Genomic DNA, 17056 nt, shown 5'->3' with positions numbered 1-17056 from the left:
ACAACCAATTAATTATTTTTAAACTGTGGTGACCGTTATGTGGGTAAATACTGTAACTAATTTGTGTTAATACCCTTCAGACAATGTGATGGGGTTAACAGATATTCTCATTCTCTTTTAGGCTATTTACAAACCTGAAGTTTATCTACTGGTGTTACAAGTCAGCTTACATGAACATTGCAATGAAGTTACTGTGAGAATCCCCTAGTTGCCACACTCTTGACGCCTGTTCGGGTACACTGAGGGAGAATTTAAAACGGCTAACGCACCCTAACCAGCACGTCTTTCAGACTGTGGGAGGAAACCTACACAAACTCGGGGAGAACATGCAGACTCTGCACAGACAGTGACCCAAGCCGGGAATCGAACCCGGGTCCCTGGCGCTGTGAGGCAGCAGCGTTAACCACTCTGCCACCATGCCTGTTGCGTGCAACAGGTTTTGCCAACGGCTCAGTGACCAATGGGCAGCCATGGCCCAATAGAATGTCATTCCTCTTGCACTAAAGATCACATTGTGGGGGGGCTTGATATGTTCTCTTAAAGGAGTCGTGCAATGCCAAGGATTCTTCCTTTAACCCATGGGTATCCCTGCTTTTATGCATTGGGCCCTCTCTGGTTTTAGGCGATGTGGGTTGCGCCGATCGCTGCCACTGATTGCACTCTGAAATGGGGCCCCCCTCCCTCCCACATGCACTGCCAGTTATTGGGCAGCGAGAGCGATTCATGGCCACTTGAGGGATTCTATGAAATGATTTGCATCTGGAAATTGTGTTGGGCGCCGTGATTTTTTTTAAAAACAGCGCCCGGATTCTCCACTGATTGTGGGGGCCAGTTGGCTGGACAGCTGGTTAGCGATGCAGAGTGACAACAACAGCGCCAGTTCAATCCCCATTCCCGCCTTCCTAACCTTGCCCCTCGCCTGAGATGTGGTGACCCTCAGGGTAAATCGCCACCAGTCACAGCCTTCAGGTGATCTGGGATAATGGTGACTTTACCTTTACCCTAACTGGGGGGGGGTCAGCACCCGAAACTCATCGTGATCTCCGAGGTCCTGACCCAAGAACTGAAATCCCGTCCAAAGTATAAAGCTGAGAATAAGCACAGTGTGGAATCAGAGAGAGATTGGGGACAGACCTAAGAAAACAGAAATCCACAGAATGGTTACAGCACAGCACGCCATTTGCAACACCATCCAAAAGTACGACCGTGACCACAAGAGCAAACATCACCAACTGCAAGCTTCCCTCCAAGCCTTACACACATCTCATTCTGACTTGGAACTTTATTGTTTCACTGTTGCTGGGTCAAAGTACTGGGATTCCCTCCCTAACAGCACTGTGGGTGTACCTACACCTACAAGGACTGCAACGGTACAAGGCTTACCACCAGCAGCACGGTGGCACAGTGGTTAACACTGCTGCCTCGCAGCTCCAGGGAGCCGGGTTCGATTCCCAGCTTGGGTCACTGTCTGCACGGAGTCGGCATGTTCTCCCCATGTCTGCGTGGGTTTCTTCCCACCGTCCAAAAAGATGCGCTGGTTAGGTACACTGAGGGAGAATTTAGCCTGGCCAATGTACCCAAACAGGTGGCAACTTGGGGATGTTCACAGTAACTTCATCGCAGTGTTAATGTAAGCCTACTTGTGACGGATAAATAAACTTTAAACTCTCTCAGGGGTGATTACAGGATGCTCAAATCCCATTAAAGAATGAAGCAGTCACGTATTGGGATCACATTAGTGTCTGGGAACATGTTGTGTCGATCTATCTGTGTGAGAATGTTACAATTGGACACCAGCGATATGAATAAACACGTCAAACACAGGATATCAGTTTGAAATTTCATTCACTTCAGATCATGAGGAATAATAAACATTCACTTCATCCAACACGAGTATTTCAAAATCATATCCGCAATTAGTAAAATGAAAACCATTTGCATCACTTGATGGGTCACTATTTACATCATGGTTCTCACAGCTTCAACTCCTTACTAAAATTCGCTGTTGTATGGGAACGAAATTTACAAGTTAAACCACAACTTCTTCCCGCCCCCCAACAAGGAGATTGTGGGAGAGTAAAACTACACGGTTTCGGAGTGGGGTGCAGGAATCTTAAGCTTCGACTTCAGCCTCCTCCTCTTCTTCGAATTCACCCTGGTCGTCCGCAGTGGCGTCCTGGTATTGTTGGTATTCTGACACCAGGTCATTCATGTTGCTTTCCGCCTCCGTAAACTCCATTTCGTCCATCCCCTCGCCCGTGTACCAGTGCAGGAAGGCCTTGCGGCGGAACATGGCGGTGAACTGCTCCGAGATCCTCTTGAACAGCTCCTGGATGGCGGTGCTGTTGCCGATGAAGGTGGCCGACATCTTGAGGCCGCGCGGCGCGATGTCGCAGACGGCCGTCTTCACGTTGTTGGGGATCCACTCCACGAAGTAGCTGCTGTTCTTGTTCTGGATGTTGAGCATCTGCTCGTCCACCTCCTTCATGGACATCTTCCCGCGGAAGATGGCCGCCACCGTCAGGTAGCGGCCGTGCCGGGGGTCGCAGGCCGCCATCATGTTCTTGGCGTCGAACATCTGCTGGGTCAGCTCGGGGACGGTCAGCGCCCGGTACTGCTGGCACCCGCGGCTGGTCAGCGGGGCGAAGCCTGGCATGAAGAAGTGCAGGCGGGGGAAGGGCACCATGTTGACGGCCAGCTTGCGGAGGTCGACGTTCAGCTGCCCGGGGAAGCGGAGGCAGGTGGTCACCCCGCTCATGGTGGCCGACACCAAGTGGTTGAGGTCGCCGTACGTTGGCGTGGTGAGCTTCAGGGTGCGGAAGCAGATGTCGTACAGGGCTTCGTTGTCGATGGAGTAGGTCTCGTCCGTGTTCTCGACCAGCTGGTGCACGGACAGGGTGGCGTTGTACGGCTCCACCACCGTGTCCGACACTTTGGGCGACGGCACGACGCTGAAGGTGTTCATGATGCGGTCGGGGTACTCCTCGCGGATCTTGCTGATCAGGAGGGTGCCCATGCCCGAGCCGGTGCCGCCGCCCAACGAGTGGGTGAGCTGGAAGCCCTGCAGACAGTCACAACTTTCCGCTTCCTTTCGGACCACGTCCAGCACCGAGTCAACCAGCTCCGCCCCTTCCGTGTAGTGACCTTTGGCCCAGTTGTTACCGGCACCACTCTGGCCTTTAAAATCAAACAGGAAGGGATCGTTTACAGAGCATTCGCTTTTACACTGGAGGCAATTCGGCCCATCATGCACCTGAACCCTCAACAACAACATACGTATCTTATATGTCGTCTTTAATACCATAAACCATCCCAAGGCGCTTCACAGAAACATCAGACAGTCTACACTGACCACAATCCCACCCAGGCCCTATCCCCGCTTGGTTACCCTGCGAATGCCTCCAACCTATCACATCCTGGGACACTAAGGGTTAATTTAGCGTATCCAATCCCGCGTGCCCTTGGAGTGTGGGAGGAAACCGGAGCACCCGGAGGAAACCCACGCAGACACGGGGTATTGGAACATAAGGTCAAAAGCTCAGTCAAAAGTGGGTAGATCTCAAACAAGAGAAATGTGTCTGAGAGGCGGAGAGACGTAGGGAAGAGTATTCCAGAGTTTGGGCTCCAGGGAACTGACACCAATGGCCGAGCAATAATAATCAGGGACGCAGCAGGAACTGGAGTGGGGGGGGGGCGGGAAGTGCGGTTATCTTGAAGGCGCTGGAGGGAGGAGGGGGTTGCAGAGAGAGGGACGGACAAGGCCACTGGGACGGGAGGGTTTGAAAACAAAGATGAGAATTTTAGAGTCAGGCATGGGAGCCAGTGTAGGTCAGTGAGCACTGGACTGGGAGGGGAACAGGACACTGCGGGTTAGGGCTGCAGAGTGTTGGACAACCTGGGGTTTATGGAAGATTCCAGCAACCTCTCGGACAGAGTATCCCAGACCATCACAAAACTGACAGGAGACAGCTGCCCTCTCTGTAGGCTATGACGGGCTCCAAGCGTTGGTCAGCTTGGGTCAGGAACTTGGTTATCAGGTTGGAAATGTGAGCGGGGCCTGTTGGACACTGAACTTTCTCACCCTCTGCTGGAACATTGCTGCAGGTGGAAGGCTCTGTATATTTTGAAACTGTCCCTCACAGGTCTGTGACTGCTCTGTGGGAATTCACAGGGCAGTGCCAAGCTGGAGCACCCACAGGTTACATTCATCGGGAGAAAGGCTGGGCCTGTGTCTGTCCACCCCCACTCCCCCTGGGATGGGTTTCATGCAGGTTTAAATTGCTCAACGCGCCCACCCCCCGCCTTCTCCTCCTCGCTCTGTTGAAAGAGTTGGCCAGCAGATTAGACAGCTAAAGCAAACACACTGCCATTGGGCTAAACAGGCGGGGAGGGGGGACAAAGTGGGACTTCTGCCCTGCCTTCTGCCAGACCAGCAGCTCCCAGGGGAACCAGAACGGAGTGGTGGGCACTGCCAAGACTGCAAACAATCCCACCAGGAAAAGCAACGGCATCTGGAGTGAGGAAGTCCTGGGCTTTGTGGGTGGGAAAGGATTGGGCAGCCTCGGCGGGGGGGTGAGTAAGGGCTGGGGGGGCTGGGAAAGTGGGCAGGAACAAAGTTGGGGAGTGGGGATGCCCCGATGTCTCTCCTTCCTGTCTTTAATATGTGTGTGTTAAAAAACAAACCAACCTGCCAACAATGTGATAACCAACCTGCCAACAATGTGATGATGTGGACAGCATAATATACAGCTCAACTGGCTTGGTAACAAACTCAATTATCCATTAAATATTTATTTTAAAAATGGCGGACGGCTCAGCTGCCAACTCCAGGATGTGCCCACATACCACATTATGGGGATAGCTCGGGGTGTGTGAGAAGGTGGTGGGCTGGGCACTCATCATATTCCACTGCCCCCCCCCCCCCGCCCTCCCCCCTGTCCCTCTGCCGAAGGCACAGCCATCGGGAGGCTGTAACAGGCTACCACAGTGTAGTTCCAAATCAAGCTGGTGAGCTATTTGGGGGCACTTCCTCGCAGTGTTGTGAAACTGGTGTGCTCCTTATCCCAAAGGTCAGTGAAGTTTCAGTCACTGAGGATATTCCAGACCAAGATCAACCCAATTGTTGCGGATTCTAAAGGATTCAAGGAATATGGAAGTTGGGAAAGAAAGTGAAGGTTGAGGGTGATGTCCTGTCCATAAATTGGTTATCACCTTCCCTTCCCCAAGGAAAACATAAAAGAACAAAGAAAGTTACAGCACAGGAACAGGCCCTTCGGCCCTCCAAGCCTGCACCAATCTTGCTGCCCGACTGAACTAAAATCCCCTACCCTTCTGGGGACTGTATCCCTCTATTCCCATCCTATTCATGTATTTGTCAAGACGCCACTTAAAACTCACTATCGTATCCGCATCCACTACCTCCCATGGCAGCAAGTTCCAGGCACGCACCACTCTAAAACAACTTGCCTCGTACATCTCCTTTAAACTTTGCCCCTCACACCTTAAACCTATACCCCTTAATAATTGACTCTTCCACCCTGGAAAAAAACTTCTGCCTATTCACTCTGTCCATGCCCCTCATAATCTTGTAGACTTCTATCAGGTCGCCCCTCAACCTCTGTCGTTCCAGTGAGAACAAACCAAGTTTCTCCAACCTCTTCTCAAAGCTAATGCCCGCCATACCAACATCCTGGTAAATCTTTTCTGTACCCTCTCCAAAGCCTCCACATCCTTCTGGTGGTGTGGCATCCAGAATTGAACACTATATTCCAAGTACGGCCTAACTAAGGTTCTATAAAACATCTCCTTCTCCAATTTAGCCCAGTAATAGAACCATTCTTATGGATCCTGCCTGCACTCTCCTCACTCCTTTGATAACTATCCTGAAGTGTGACACTCAGAATTGGACATAATACATGAATAGGTCACAGACAGTGGGACGGCGGCGCGGGCTCGTTGGGCCGAAGGGCCTGTTTCCCGTGCTGTGTTGTTCTTTGATCTTTGAATACTCCAGTTGAGGCCAAACCAGTGTTTTATACAACTTTAACATTGCCTTCTTGTCTTGTATGTGCCTCATTAATAAAGCCCAGGATACTATACGCTTTATTAATTCCATCTGTCCTGCATAAATTCCTTTAATAATTTATGAGCATATGTAGGTCCCTGTGCTCTCGCACTCCCTTTTGTATCCTGTATATTATCTCATATTCTTTCTGGGTGTTATTCACACCGCACAAGCGAGATCTTTTTCACTTCAGGCAATGTTAAAAAAGTTTAATTTTGGCCACGTTTATTCTAAAGCAGCAATAAAGAACTGCCGTTAGGAGTATTTTATTTAGGGCATAGAGATGCTTAAAGTAGTTTTTTTAAAGCTAAACCGCTAAGCTAGTCCCAATTGCCCTTATCCCTCTATACCCATCTTACCCATGTAACTGTCTAAATGCTTTTTAAAAAAGACAAAATTGTACCCACCTCTGGCAGCTTGTTCCAGACACTCACTACTCAGTAAAAAATTGTCCCTCTGGACCTTTTGTATCTCTTCCCTCTCACCTTAAACCTATGCCCTTTAGTTTTAGACTCTCCTACCTTTGGGAAAAGATGTTGACAATCTACCTTATCTCTGCCCCTTGTTACTTTACAGACTTCTATAAAATCACCCCTAAGCCTCCTACGCTCCAGAGAAAAAAGACCCAGTCTTTCCAGCCTCTCCTTATAACTCAAACCACCAACTCCCAGTATCATCCTAGTAAATCTTTTCTGCACTCTTTCTAGTTTAATAAAATCTTTTCTACAATAGGGTGACCAGAACTGTATACAGTATTCCAAATGTGGCCTTATCAATGTCTTGTACAACTTCAGCAAGACATCCCAACTCCTGTGTTCAGTGCCCTGACCAACCAAGAATGCCAAATGCCTTCTTCACCACCCTGTCCACCTGTGACTCCACTTTCAAGGAGTTATGAACCTGTACCTGTAGGTCTCTTCGTTCTATAACTCTCCCCAACAACCTTCCGTTGACTGAAGAGGTCCTGCCCTGGTTCGATCTACCAAAATGCATCACCTTACATTTATCCAAATTAAACCCCAACTGCCATTCATTGGCCCACTGGCTCAAATTGACCGAGATCTCGTTGCAATCCTAGATAACCTTCTTCACAGTCCAAGTGTAAAAGAATTCATACCAAATACAAAATTGTCAGGCCTAAAAATCTGTCCAAAGGGTCCAGATCTGACGGAGTCCATTGTGCCTGGCTCCAAGTCGACCAGGATGGCACGGGGCACATACTTGCTACCTGTGGGAGGAACAGAGTGTCAGAGTTAGGGTATACCACAGGCCAAGTTATGAAATCACCACCGTCTGTGACAAAGGACATCATCGTAGTCTACTCAACATCCCAAACAGGGAATAAGAATAACAGGCGTGGAAGTGGGCAAGATAAATTCTCCTTATTTAAAGAGGATCAGTAATCGTTGAGTTTCATTACACAAGGGGATCCTTGTATTAAAGCATCTCTTCAGCATTTTCTCAATTACAGTACAACTGATGTAGAGGGGGACTAACAAATCCTAGTTCCCTGTAACAGGAACAAGTTGAGAATAAAAAAAGAACTCGGAAAAGTTGCTGACAGTCAGAAGAATCTGCTTTGTTTTCACACAAGTAGATTAATAAGAAAAAAGGATTCTGCACTCAATCAATTGTTGCACACAGTCTTTCAAATGTTATGCAGAAAGGCCAAGAAGGATTAAATTTGCAATAATGAAATCGTTATTTTAATTGAAATATTCAGAAAGCATTTGCCTCCAAATATGTGATTCAAAGACATCACAACTATTTTTCTTCTTAATTCTTTCAAGGCCAGCATTGATTGCACATCCTTAGGCCATAGAATCCTACAGTGCAGAAGGAGGCCCATCGGGTCTGCACCGACCACAATCCCACCCTGGCCCCATCCTCATAACCCCATGCATTTACCCTGCTAATCCCCCTGACACTAAAGGGGCAATTTAGCATGGCCAATCCACCCTGCCCGCACATCTTTGGGCTGTGGGAAGTAACTGGAGCACCTGGAGGAAACCCATGCAGACACGGGGAGAATGTGCAAACTTCACGCACACAGTGACCCAGCTTGGGTTACTGTCCATGTGAAGTTTGCACGTTCGCCCCGCATCTGCGTGGGTTTCCTCCAGGTGCCCAGGTTTCCTCCCACAGTCCGAAAGAAGTGCAGATTAGGTGGATTGGCCATGCTAAATTGCCCCTTTGTGTCAGGGGGGATTTGCTGGGTAAATAAATAGACTACAGGGATAGGGCATGGGTGGGATTGTGGTCGGTGCAGACTCAATGGGCCAAATGGCCTCCTTCTGCACTGTAAGGATTCTGTTCTATTCTGTGAACAAAGAGGGCTTGTAGATTGTACCACGTTAAGATGGCACTGGAGGAATGAACAAATCAGTCTCTTGCAGCCATTTTCCATTCAGCCTCACACCTTCTCCATTCAAAGCTGGATCTGCTGTCCTCTCTGGGTGACACTCCTCCCTGCACAGGCCATTACAGCAAAATTCATGTACAATGAAGTGTGTATCAAAGTGTAGAGACGCAAAGCAAAATGGGTGGAGCAACCCATCCGATGTTGATGAACACAGATAGTCAGGGAGACTAGATAACGGGTGACGGATCCACCACAGCAGACGTTTCCGGCCAAGTGTTCCAGCTAAAATTACGAGCCTGACGTCAGACTGATTTCCTGGACATCCAGGGGGATCATGCCTGAGGTGGTCAATTATGAAGCCTGGAATGCTAAGGATGGGTGGGTGATTTTATAAGGAAGGGTCGGAGAGGTTAGACTTGCAGCCTGCAGTCTAGGAGAGTGAGAGGCGACTTGATTCAAGCATTTAAGATCTTGTGGGGTCTTGACAGGATGGATGTGGAGAGGATGCTCCCTCTTGTGGGAGAATCTAGAACTAGGGGCCGCTGTTTAAAAATAAGGGGTCGCCCGTTTAAGATAGAGGGGAGGAGGGTCTTTGCAATTCCTTTCCTCAAAAAGGGCAGTGGAAGTGGAGGACGGGATTTTAAGGCCTCGCTCGAGCGGGACCGGAAAATCCCGCCCGGGGTCAACGGGGATTTCCACCGTCGGACTCTCGCCCGCTCCGATTCCGCAGCAGGCCAGGTGGAGGAGTTCCTTTGAATATTTTCAAGGCAGGCCTAGATAAAGTCTTGAAAGAGATGGAACGTTATTGGGGACAGGTTACAATCAGGTCAGTCATGATCTTGTTGAATGGCGGGGCTAGTCTGAGGGGCCAAATGGCAGATACAGGGGTGGGGATCAACCATGAAGCAAAACTCCATAGGGATTCTACGGTAACACAGACTCCCTTTCCCTGTCTCCCACACAGACGGTGTGGTTCTTACATATAATGAAGAATAACACCCTCACCTTTCCCCAGTCAATAACAGCTGCTCTCAGAGCACCTACCTCATTGTGACAGGATTCCCACATTAATAAAGGACAGAGGGGTTTGTCGATGGGATTGTCAGCGTGCGTTTCCTCCGAGTGCTCCGGTTTCTTCCCACAGTCGAAAGATGTGCAAGTTAGGCCGTGATTGGCCATGCTAAATTGAGCTACTGTCAGGGGGATTAGCAGGGTAAATACATGGGGTTATGGGAATAGGACTCAGGTGGGATTGTAGTCAGTGCAGACTTAATGGGCCAAATGGCCTCCTTCTGCACTGTAGGGATTCTATGACTGGAATGTTTGGGGGTGGATTTGGAAGTACGGGGGGGTGGGGGGGGTAGATTTGGAAGTCGGGGAGGGGGCTACTGGCAAAGTGACACAAAAGGAACGTGTCAAGCTGGTTCCCTGATGTATTGCTGCCTCCTGTCACTACATCTGGAGGCAGCTTCTGAGAGGTGACAGCAACCCATCCCTCAGCCGCTGCAAGCCAGTTGGGGAAGTGATGGAGGCAATTTGAGGGAATTGTTTTGGGAACCATGGCCAACTGAGCTAACCCGCACAACTAACGACTGTGGGGAGAAACCAGAGCACCCGGAGGAAAGGCACGCTGACAATCCCATTGACAAACCCCTCTGTCCTTTATTAATGTAGGAATCCTGTCACAATGAGGTAAGTGCTCTGTGTAAGTGAGAGCAGCTGTTATTGACTGGGGAAAGGTGAGGGTGTTATTCGTCATTATATATATATAAAGAACCACACCATCTGTGTGGGAGACAGGAAAAGGGAGTCTGTATTACCATAGAATCCCTACAGTGCAGAAAGAGGCTATTTGGCATTTTGAGTCTGTACCGACTCTGATAGAATATCCCACCCAGGCCATGCCTTCTACCCTATCCCCATAGCCTTGTGCATTTACCATGGCTAATCCTGGGACACTAAAGGGCAATTTAGCACGGCCAATTCACCTAACCTGCACATCTCTGGAGTGTTTCTGATAGACGAGGGAATTAAGGGTTATGGGGAGAAAGCGGGAAAGTGGAACGGATCCACTTCAGATCAGCCATGATCTTACTGAATGGCGGGGCAGGCTCGAAGGGCTAGATGGCCTACTCCTGCTCCTATTTCTTATGTGTGGGAGGAAACCGGGACACCCAGGCAATAACGGGGACAATATATAAACTCGTAACCTGAGGCTAGAATTGAACCCAGATCTCTGGTGCTATGAGGGAGCAGTGCTAACTGCTGTGCCGCTCTGAGTAATGTTAAGGAAATACTGGCTTCGGAGTCCAACTTTACTGAGTGAACAGCAAGTTGTGCGTGGTCATAGCAACCATCGGTTACCCTCTCACTACGCACCCACACTGCCTTCCCTTTCCACGGACTCCTCCCGACTGCCACAAGTAACCTTCTGCTCATTAATATTCATGATCGCCATCACAAAGTGGAACTTCCAGGCCCACCGAGGCCTGCAATGTTTTGTGTTGCTTGGCCTGCCCTGCTGCCGTGAAGCGCTGGTTTGGAAGGGGGGGGGGGGGGGGGGGGGGGGGAGATGGCAGCACACCTCCCACCAGGGAACCGCAGGGAGGTCGCCATCACTGCCAGCAGGAGGTCCTGTCAGTGGAAAGGGCTGGAAATCCTTGCCCAGGTTCTGGATGAAGCTTTCCAAATTAAATAAGGCTCCCCCTGAAAACTTGTCATTCTCACAAGGTCTTTCCAAATTAAATAAGGCTCACTCTGAAAGATTGTCATTCGCACAAGGTCTATTTTTGAAAGAAATCCCAAAATTAAAAATCAGCTTTATTATTTTTTTCTGAAATAGCGACCAGACTATTGACAATATTGCTGACTGTGCGCTGTTGAGGCCTGGACGTGAGACAGAGGCCTTCTTATTCTTTAGCACAGCCATCTTGTGTATGATTAATGTGACCTGGTAGAAATTTGCAGGTTATGTAACAGTTTTTTCCAAGATACCATAAATTGTGGTGTATAAATTGATCCCGGTTGTATAAGACAACCCATTTTTCAACACAAATATGCTGTTGAGCATATACTCAGCATAAAAACTACATCACCCCCCCCACCCCAACCTCACACTGTTCCTCAGACCCCGTCCCCACTTTCCAGCCATCTCATGCAATACACATTTTAGTACTCAGCCTTAATCTTTCACCCCAAAAGTTTGTTTTACTTACCGTTACCTTACAACTGGGCGCAACGGATTGAGCGGGTGGTATGGGCGGTGTTGCCAAGAGTTTAAAGACATGCCCATTCTTTGCCAATGGCTTCCAACACAGTTCAAAATGGCGCCCACCCACACTGGCGGCTCACTTTTGTACACGCCATTTAAATCAGCCCTGTTTTTGGAGGGGATGTTGGAGGCTTCAAGGCTTCTTGATTAATAAGGGGATCAGGGGTTATGGGGAAAAGGCAAGAGAATGGGGATGAAGAAAATATCAGCCATGATTGAATGGTGGAGCAGACTCGATGGGCCGAGTGGCCTAATTCTGCTCCTACGGCTTATGGTCCAAAGCTTGGACGACACACTGACATCCAGAGCATTTGAATGGGAAGGGAATCAACCAGTTCACCGGATGATAATGTATTACCACCAGTATGTTACCAAGACAATATCACATGGGTTCTCGATTGAGGTTTAATACTTGCACATCTCCCCCAGTGTCTCAAAAATATAATCTTGAACATTCATCAAATACAACAGCAATGTTATGACAGCACAGTGAATCGAATATTAATAAAATAACATTGAATAATAGCTGGAAAATTACTGGAATGATCATCTCATTTACCGGGTACTGGTAGTCCCGGATTATTTTACTTCTGCGTTTTTTCCCCCGCAAACCATCAGCCTTACTTCACTGCATTCGGATGTCCTGAGGTCACGCAAGCTTTGTGTAAATGCACATCCTTTCTTTTGCTTTGCAAGAAAAAATGCAGAGGTCTTCTGCATGAAAATATTGTTAGCATTCTGCAGGAGTGATGCAGTGGTTATTTAATACACAGGTCATTATTTTCATAGCTGAGAAAATGAATTGCTGCATTAATAAACAGGTAAATGTTGTCCCAAAAAAAAGCATTCAGTGCTGGTAAGGGTTAATTGGCACACTCTTCGTTTGAGGTAATGCATCAAAACACCCGCTTTGAGCATTTCATCTTAAATTAATTTGCAGTTTGCTGCAACTTGTTATTAAATCAAGTTGTCAAATATTTTGCACGGCCTTCTCTTCACCCAGTGAATAGTTGGATAAATAGAGATTGAATAGATCATACTGGGATGCCACCTTTGTCTGCAGGGAGTGGGATCATCATCCTGGGGCACAGGTTCAAGGTGAGAGGAGGAAGGTTTAAGGAGATGTGAGGGGGGAGTTTCTCACGCAGAGGGTGGTGGGTGCCTGGAACATGTTGCCGGAGGCGGTGTAGGAAGCAGGCACACGAGCAACATTTAAGAAGCATCTGGATGGGTACGTGAGTGGAGAGGGAATAGAGGGATATGGACTGAGTAAAGCCAGAAGGTTTTTTTTTAAGGTTAGTTAGGGCATTGTGATTGGCACTGACTTGGAGGGCTGAAGGGCCTATTCCTGTGCTGTACTTTTCTTCATTCTTTGAGGTCAGAAAGCCAGCCAATAGCTACCCACCCATTGATAATGGTTCATCCTGGAGGCTGCCAACACTAGAGGCTGGCGTTGGTAAACCAGACCCCACTACATGACAATATGAAGGTATATTCAAAGTCACTTGGTAGCACAGAATTTGATTATTGCTGAAAAGAGACATGTTGCCAAAACTTCTCATCTTGCACTCATCAGGACAAACACAAGAGTGCCAAATTTCAAACAATTATAATAATTTATATTCCAGAAGCAAAGAGTGATGATTGGTACCGGGCAGCACGGTGGCACAGTGGTTAGCACTGCTGCTTCACAGCTCCAGGGTCCTGGGTTCGATTCCCAGCTCAGGTCACTGTCTGTGTGAAGTCTGCACATGCTCCTCAGGCCTACGTGGGTTTCCTCCAGGTACTCCGGTTTCCTCCCACAGTCCAAAGATGTGCGGGTTAGGTTGATTGGCCATGCTAAGAAATTGCCCCTTAGTGTCCAGGGATGTGAAGGTTAGAGGGATTAGTGGGTATAATATGTAAGGATATGGGGGAAGGGCCTGAGTGGGATTGTGTTCGGTGCAGACTCGATGGGCCGAAGGGCCTCTTTCTGCACCGTAGGGTTCTATGATTCTATGGTTGGCAAGTTGGCTCTGATTGGCCAAAGCATTGCCATGGAGAACACAAAAGGGAACTATAGGCTTCCCAAGCTCCTGGGTAATTTAAAAGAGATACAAGGTTTGAACATATCCCATTTGTTCGCAGAGAATGAATCCTTGTGTTTGAATGCATGCTGCTTCGAGGAAGCATAAATGAGCCAAGTCACAAGAGTGACTGATTATTTTAAACTGGTTGTTTGTGTAGCCATTAATGCAGTCAGGATTGTCCAGCAGGTGCTGCCCAATCACATCCAACAGTCTGGATGAGTACAGTCTGTAATCTGTCTTTTTTGAACAATCGAAGGTGCAAAATCAACTGTTAAATGCGATTCCATGATTGGGCAGCACTTGCTGAATAATCCTGAATGCATTAATAGTGAAAATTAAGATATCCAGTCAGCTGGAAAAGAGGCTCGTTTATGCATGTTCAAACTGACATACATCTGCATGCAGTGATTCGTTCCCTGCAAACAAAAGGAATATGTTCAAGCCTCGCAACATTTTTGAATTACCCAGGAATTTGGGGAGCCTATAGTTCCCCACTGGCAATGTCTTGGCCGATCAGACCTGACTTCCCAACCAATCAGCACCCTTTTCTCTTGATATATAAACTGTTGCGATCCTCTTTTGAAATTTAGCGTTCTTGCATTTGTCCTGATGAGTTCAGGTTGAAAAACTTCGGCAACCTGTATCTCATGTCCTCTTTTAAGGTAAAACCAAATAGACAAAGTCAAATTAAATTAGGACGAAGTAAAATCAGCATTATGAAAGCATATTCTGATCGGGTCTACAATGTTAAATTCTGCACTGCACCAGGATCCCTGTGAATTACACATGAATGAACCGGTATGACATGTTACACATGGACATATTGAAGTGGGCGGGACCTATGTTGTACTGAAGTGCAGCTCCATGGATAAACATGTTTGCACATGATAATCTGAACATGCTGGCAGCTGAGATTTTCATCTTATGAGGATATTTTAAAAACTGTAAATTTTGGTTATGATATTTTGCAAATTTTTTTTTAAAGTGGGTTTTCAATCAGTTCCTGTGTGGAGGGCAAATATTCATTCGCACATTCCCACAGACCCTTACAAATACTGACAGTCCGCACTGGCTCCGAACAATACAGTCAGCTCTTGCAGAAAATGGTGCTTATCTGGAGTCAAAACCTCTCCATTAGTACACAGCCACAGAGCTTGCTTAGTAGGCCAAAATGACAGATGGGTTCCCGTGGAATCCCTTGGGGAGTGGTGGGGGTGGGGGGGGGGGGGGGGCTCCTTAAGATTCGTGGATTTAAATTGAAACAAAACCTGTGCTTTAAATCGATGGCAGTTCCCATTCTGGAGGGCTTTTGTGTCAAAAAAAAATTTGCAGCAGGATGGGGCAAAGGGTTCATTATTTTGGCCCTCTTGTCACCAGTAAATGATTTTAAACCGCATTACAATGCAGCACTTTGTTCCAATTGAGTATTTTATATTTAGAGAGAGAGAGGGAGGCACACACACCCACACAAGATGCAGAATGGGTAGAATTCATAGATTTGTGGGCACTTAACCCACATGCCTGCGATGAATAATGAATCAAGACTGTTTGGTAGTTATATATCCCCCTTCTCCCTCTCCACGCACAAAGATTAAAAGACTCAAAGCAAGGGGAGGGGTAGGGATTTGCGAACAGCTCGCTGCGTTTTGCAGTGCTCTCGGTACCTGCCGCCTCATTATAGTAGACATTTATCCTCTCCAGTTGCAAGCCATCATTCCCCTGGTAGGCGCCGGTAGGGTCGATGCCGTGTTCATCACTAATCACCTCCCAGAACTTGAAAACAACAAGAAAACAAATGGTCAGTGCAGTGGGGAGGCTGTCCTTACTGCCCGCAGACCAGAGCCACAGCCCCTACAGAAACCCGGTTACCAAAACCCTTTCAGAATCAGAGCACTGGTCAGCTATGAATAATTCTGCATTTCTCTCTCTCTCTCTCTTCCCCCACCCCTCAGGGAAGGAAACATCTCTTTAAAATTCAAATCACAAAGAGGGTGTGTAAAAGCCTGCATCGCAGATGGCTGTTCTACTGCTGTCTGCACACTCACAAAATACAATCAGTTCCAATCTTGCAATTCTCACCCGGGAAGAGGTTTAAATGATAACAATCGCAGTGCCTTCTTCAAGGGAAGAGAGAAAAGCCTCAGTTAAACAAAATATGAACGGATTTTTTTTTATACACAGAAATAAATGATATTTACAACTGATATTTTCACAATTTTGCTTCGAATTCTCCAACCTCAGATTTCCACTGACAATGGATATATTAATCGAAATAAATCCGTATCAAATAATGGGGTAAGATTGCTCCTTCTTTCTTTAAGCTTCTACCTTAGCACCGATCTGGTTTCCACATTGTCCAGCCTGGATGTGTACAATCTCACGCATTTTCTCTAGCCTTCTGTTCAGCACCTTCCAGCTTTCCCTGTTCCCCCAGCGCTCCTGTTTATAACCTGACCCACTAACAAAGGAGCCACATCTCTATCCTGCCCCAAAACCCCAGGAAACTTAGATTGGAGGAGCCCGGCACAGAGGCGGGGCCCCACACACCATGTGACAGGGAAATGCCGCAGCTCCCAGCCTATCACACAGCACCTACTGACAGCCCAGCCAATAAAAGAAGGCTCCTTCTGGCCAGTTGCTTTAATTCAGGATTCGTTGTGGAGGGTTAATGCAGCAGAGGAGAAGGAGGTCCATTGTACATGTTACAGCTCTTTCCAGTAACTATCACTTGAGTCCCAGATCTCTGGGGGAAGCTCTGAACATGGACTGGAAAGTTAACTCATGTTTCTCTCTCTGCAAGATGTTCCCAGACTTGTTGGGTTTATCCAGCATTTTCTGTTTTTATTCCCCAGATCCCTGTTTGCACAGAATGAGTTACTGCACAGTAACCCCTTGGCGAGGGCTGTCCCTAAGAGAGAGTTCTATCACCAACTTCCATCTTACCAATTTACCTATGTCCTTTTGAAATCTTACGCTATCTTCCTCGCAGTTCATAGAATCCCTACAGTGCAGAAGGAGGCCACTTGGCCCATCAAGTCTGCACCGACCACAATCCCACCCAGGCCCTATTTACATAACCCCCCCCCCCCCACATATTCATCCTGCTAATCCCCCTGAGGCTCGGGGCAATTTAGCATAGCCGATACACCTAACCCGCACATCTTTGGACTGTGGGAGGAAACCAGAGCACCTGGTGGAAACCCACGCAGACACGGGGAGAATGTGCAAACTCCGTGCAGACATTCACCCAAGATTGGAATTGAACCTGGGTCCTTGACAGTGTAAGGCAG

General features: G+C 47.8%; 1 protein-coding gene across 2 annotated transcripts; it reads right to left on the bottom strand.

Annotated features, from left to right (window-relative positions):
• Positions 1-1508: 1508 nt before the first annotated feature.
• On the bottom strand, positions 1509-16248 carry LOC145352409 (tubulin beta chain-like). 2 transcript variants are annotated; one of them, XM_080202213.1, is made up of 4 exons: positions 16095-16248; positions 15431-15539; positions 7182-7292; positions 1509-3177 (listed from the first exon to the last, which is right to left on the bottom strand). In XM_080202213.1, the coding sequence occupies exons 1-4, from the start codon at positions 16149-16151 to the stop codon at positions 2114-2116; spliced, it is 1341 nt and encodes a 446-aa protein (XP_080058339.1). In that variant the 5' UTR covers positions 16152-16248; the 3' UTR covers positions 1509-2113. The 2 variants fall into 2 exon arrangements, with proteins under 2 accessions (XP_080058339.1, XP_080058348.1); XM_080202222.1 differs by lacking the exons at positions 15431-15539; positions 16095-16248 and adding an exon at positions 12257-12338.
• Positions 16249-17056: the final 808 nt, after the last annotated feature.

This window comes from Carcharhinus amblyrhynchos, chromosome 2, assembly GCF_965287045.1.
Source record: "Carcharhinus amblyrhynchos chromosome 2, sCarAmb.v2.hapA, whole genome shotgun sequence".
NCBI classification, from domain to species: domain Eukaryota; kingdom Metazoa; phylum Chordata; class Chondrichthyes; order Carcharhiniformes; family Carcharhinidae; genus Carcharhinus; species Carcharhinus amblyrhynchos.
The sequence above is the reverse complement of the archived record's forward strand: the minus strand, read 5'-3'. Positions and strand labels throughout refer to the sequence as shown.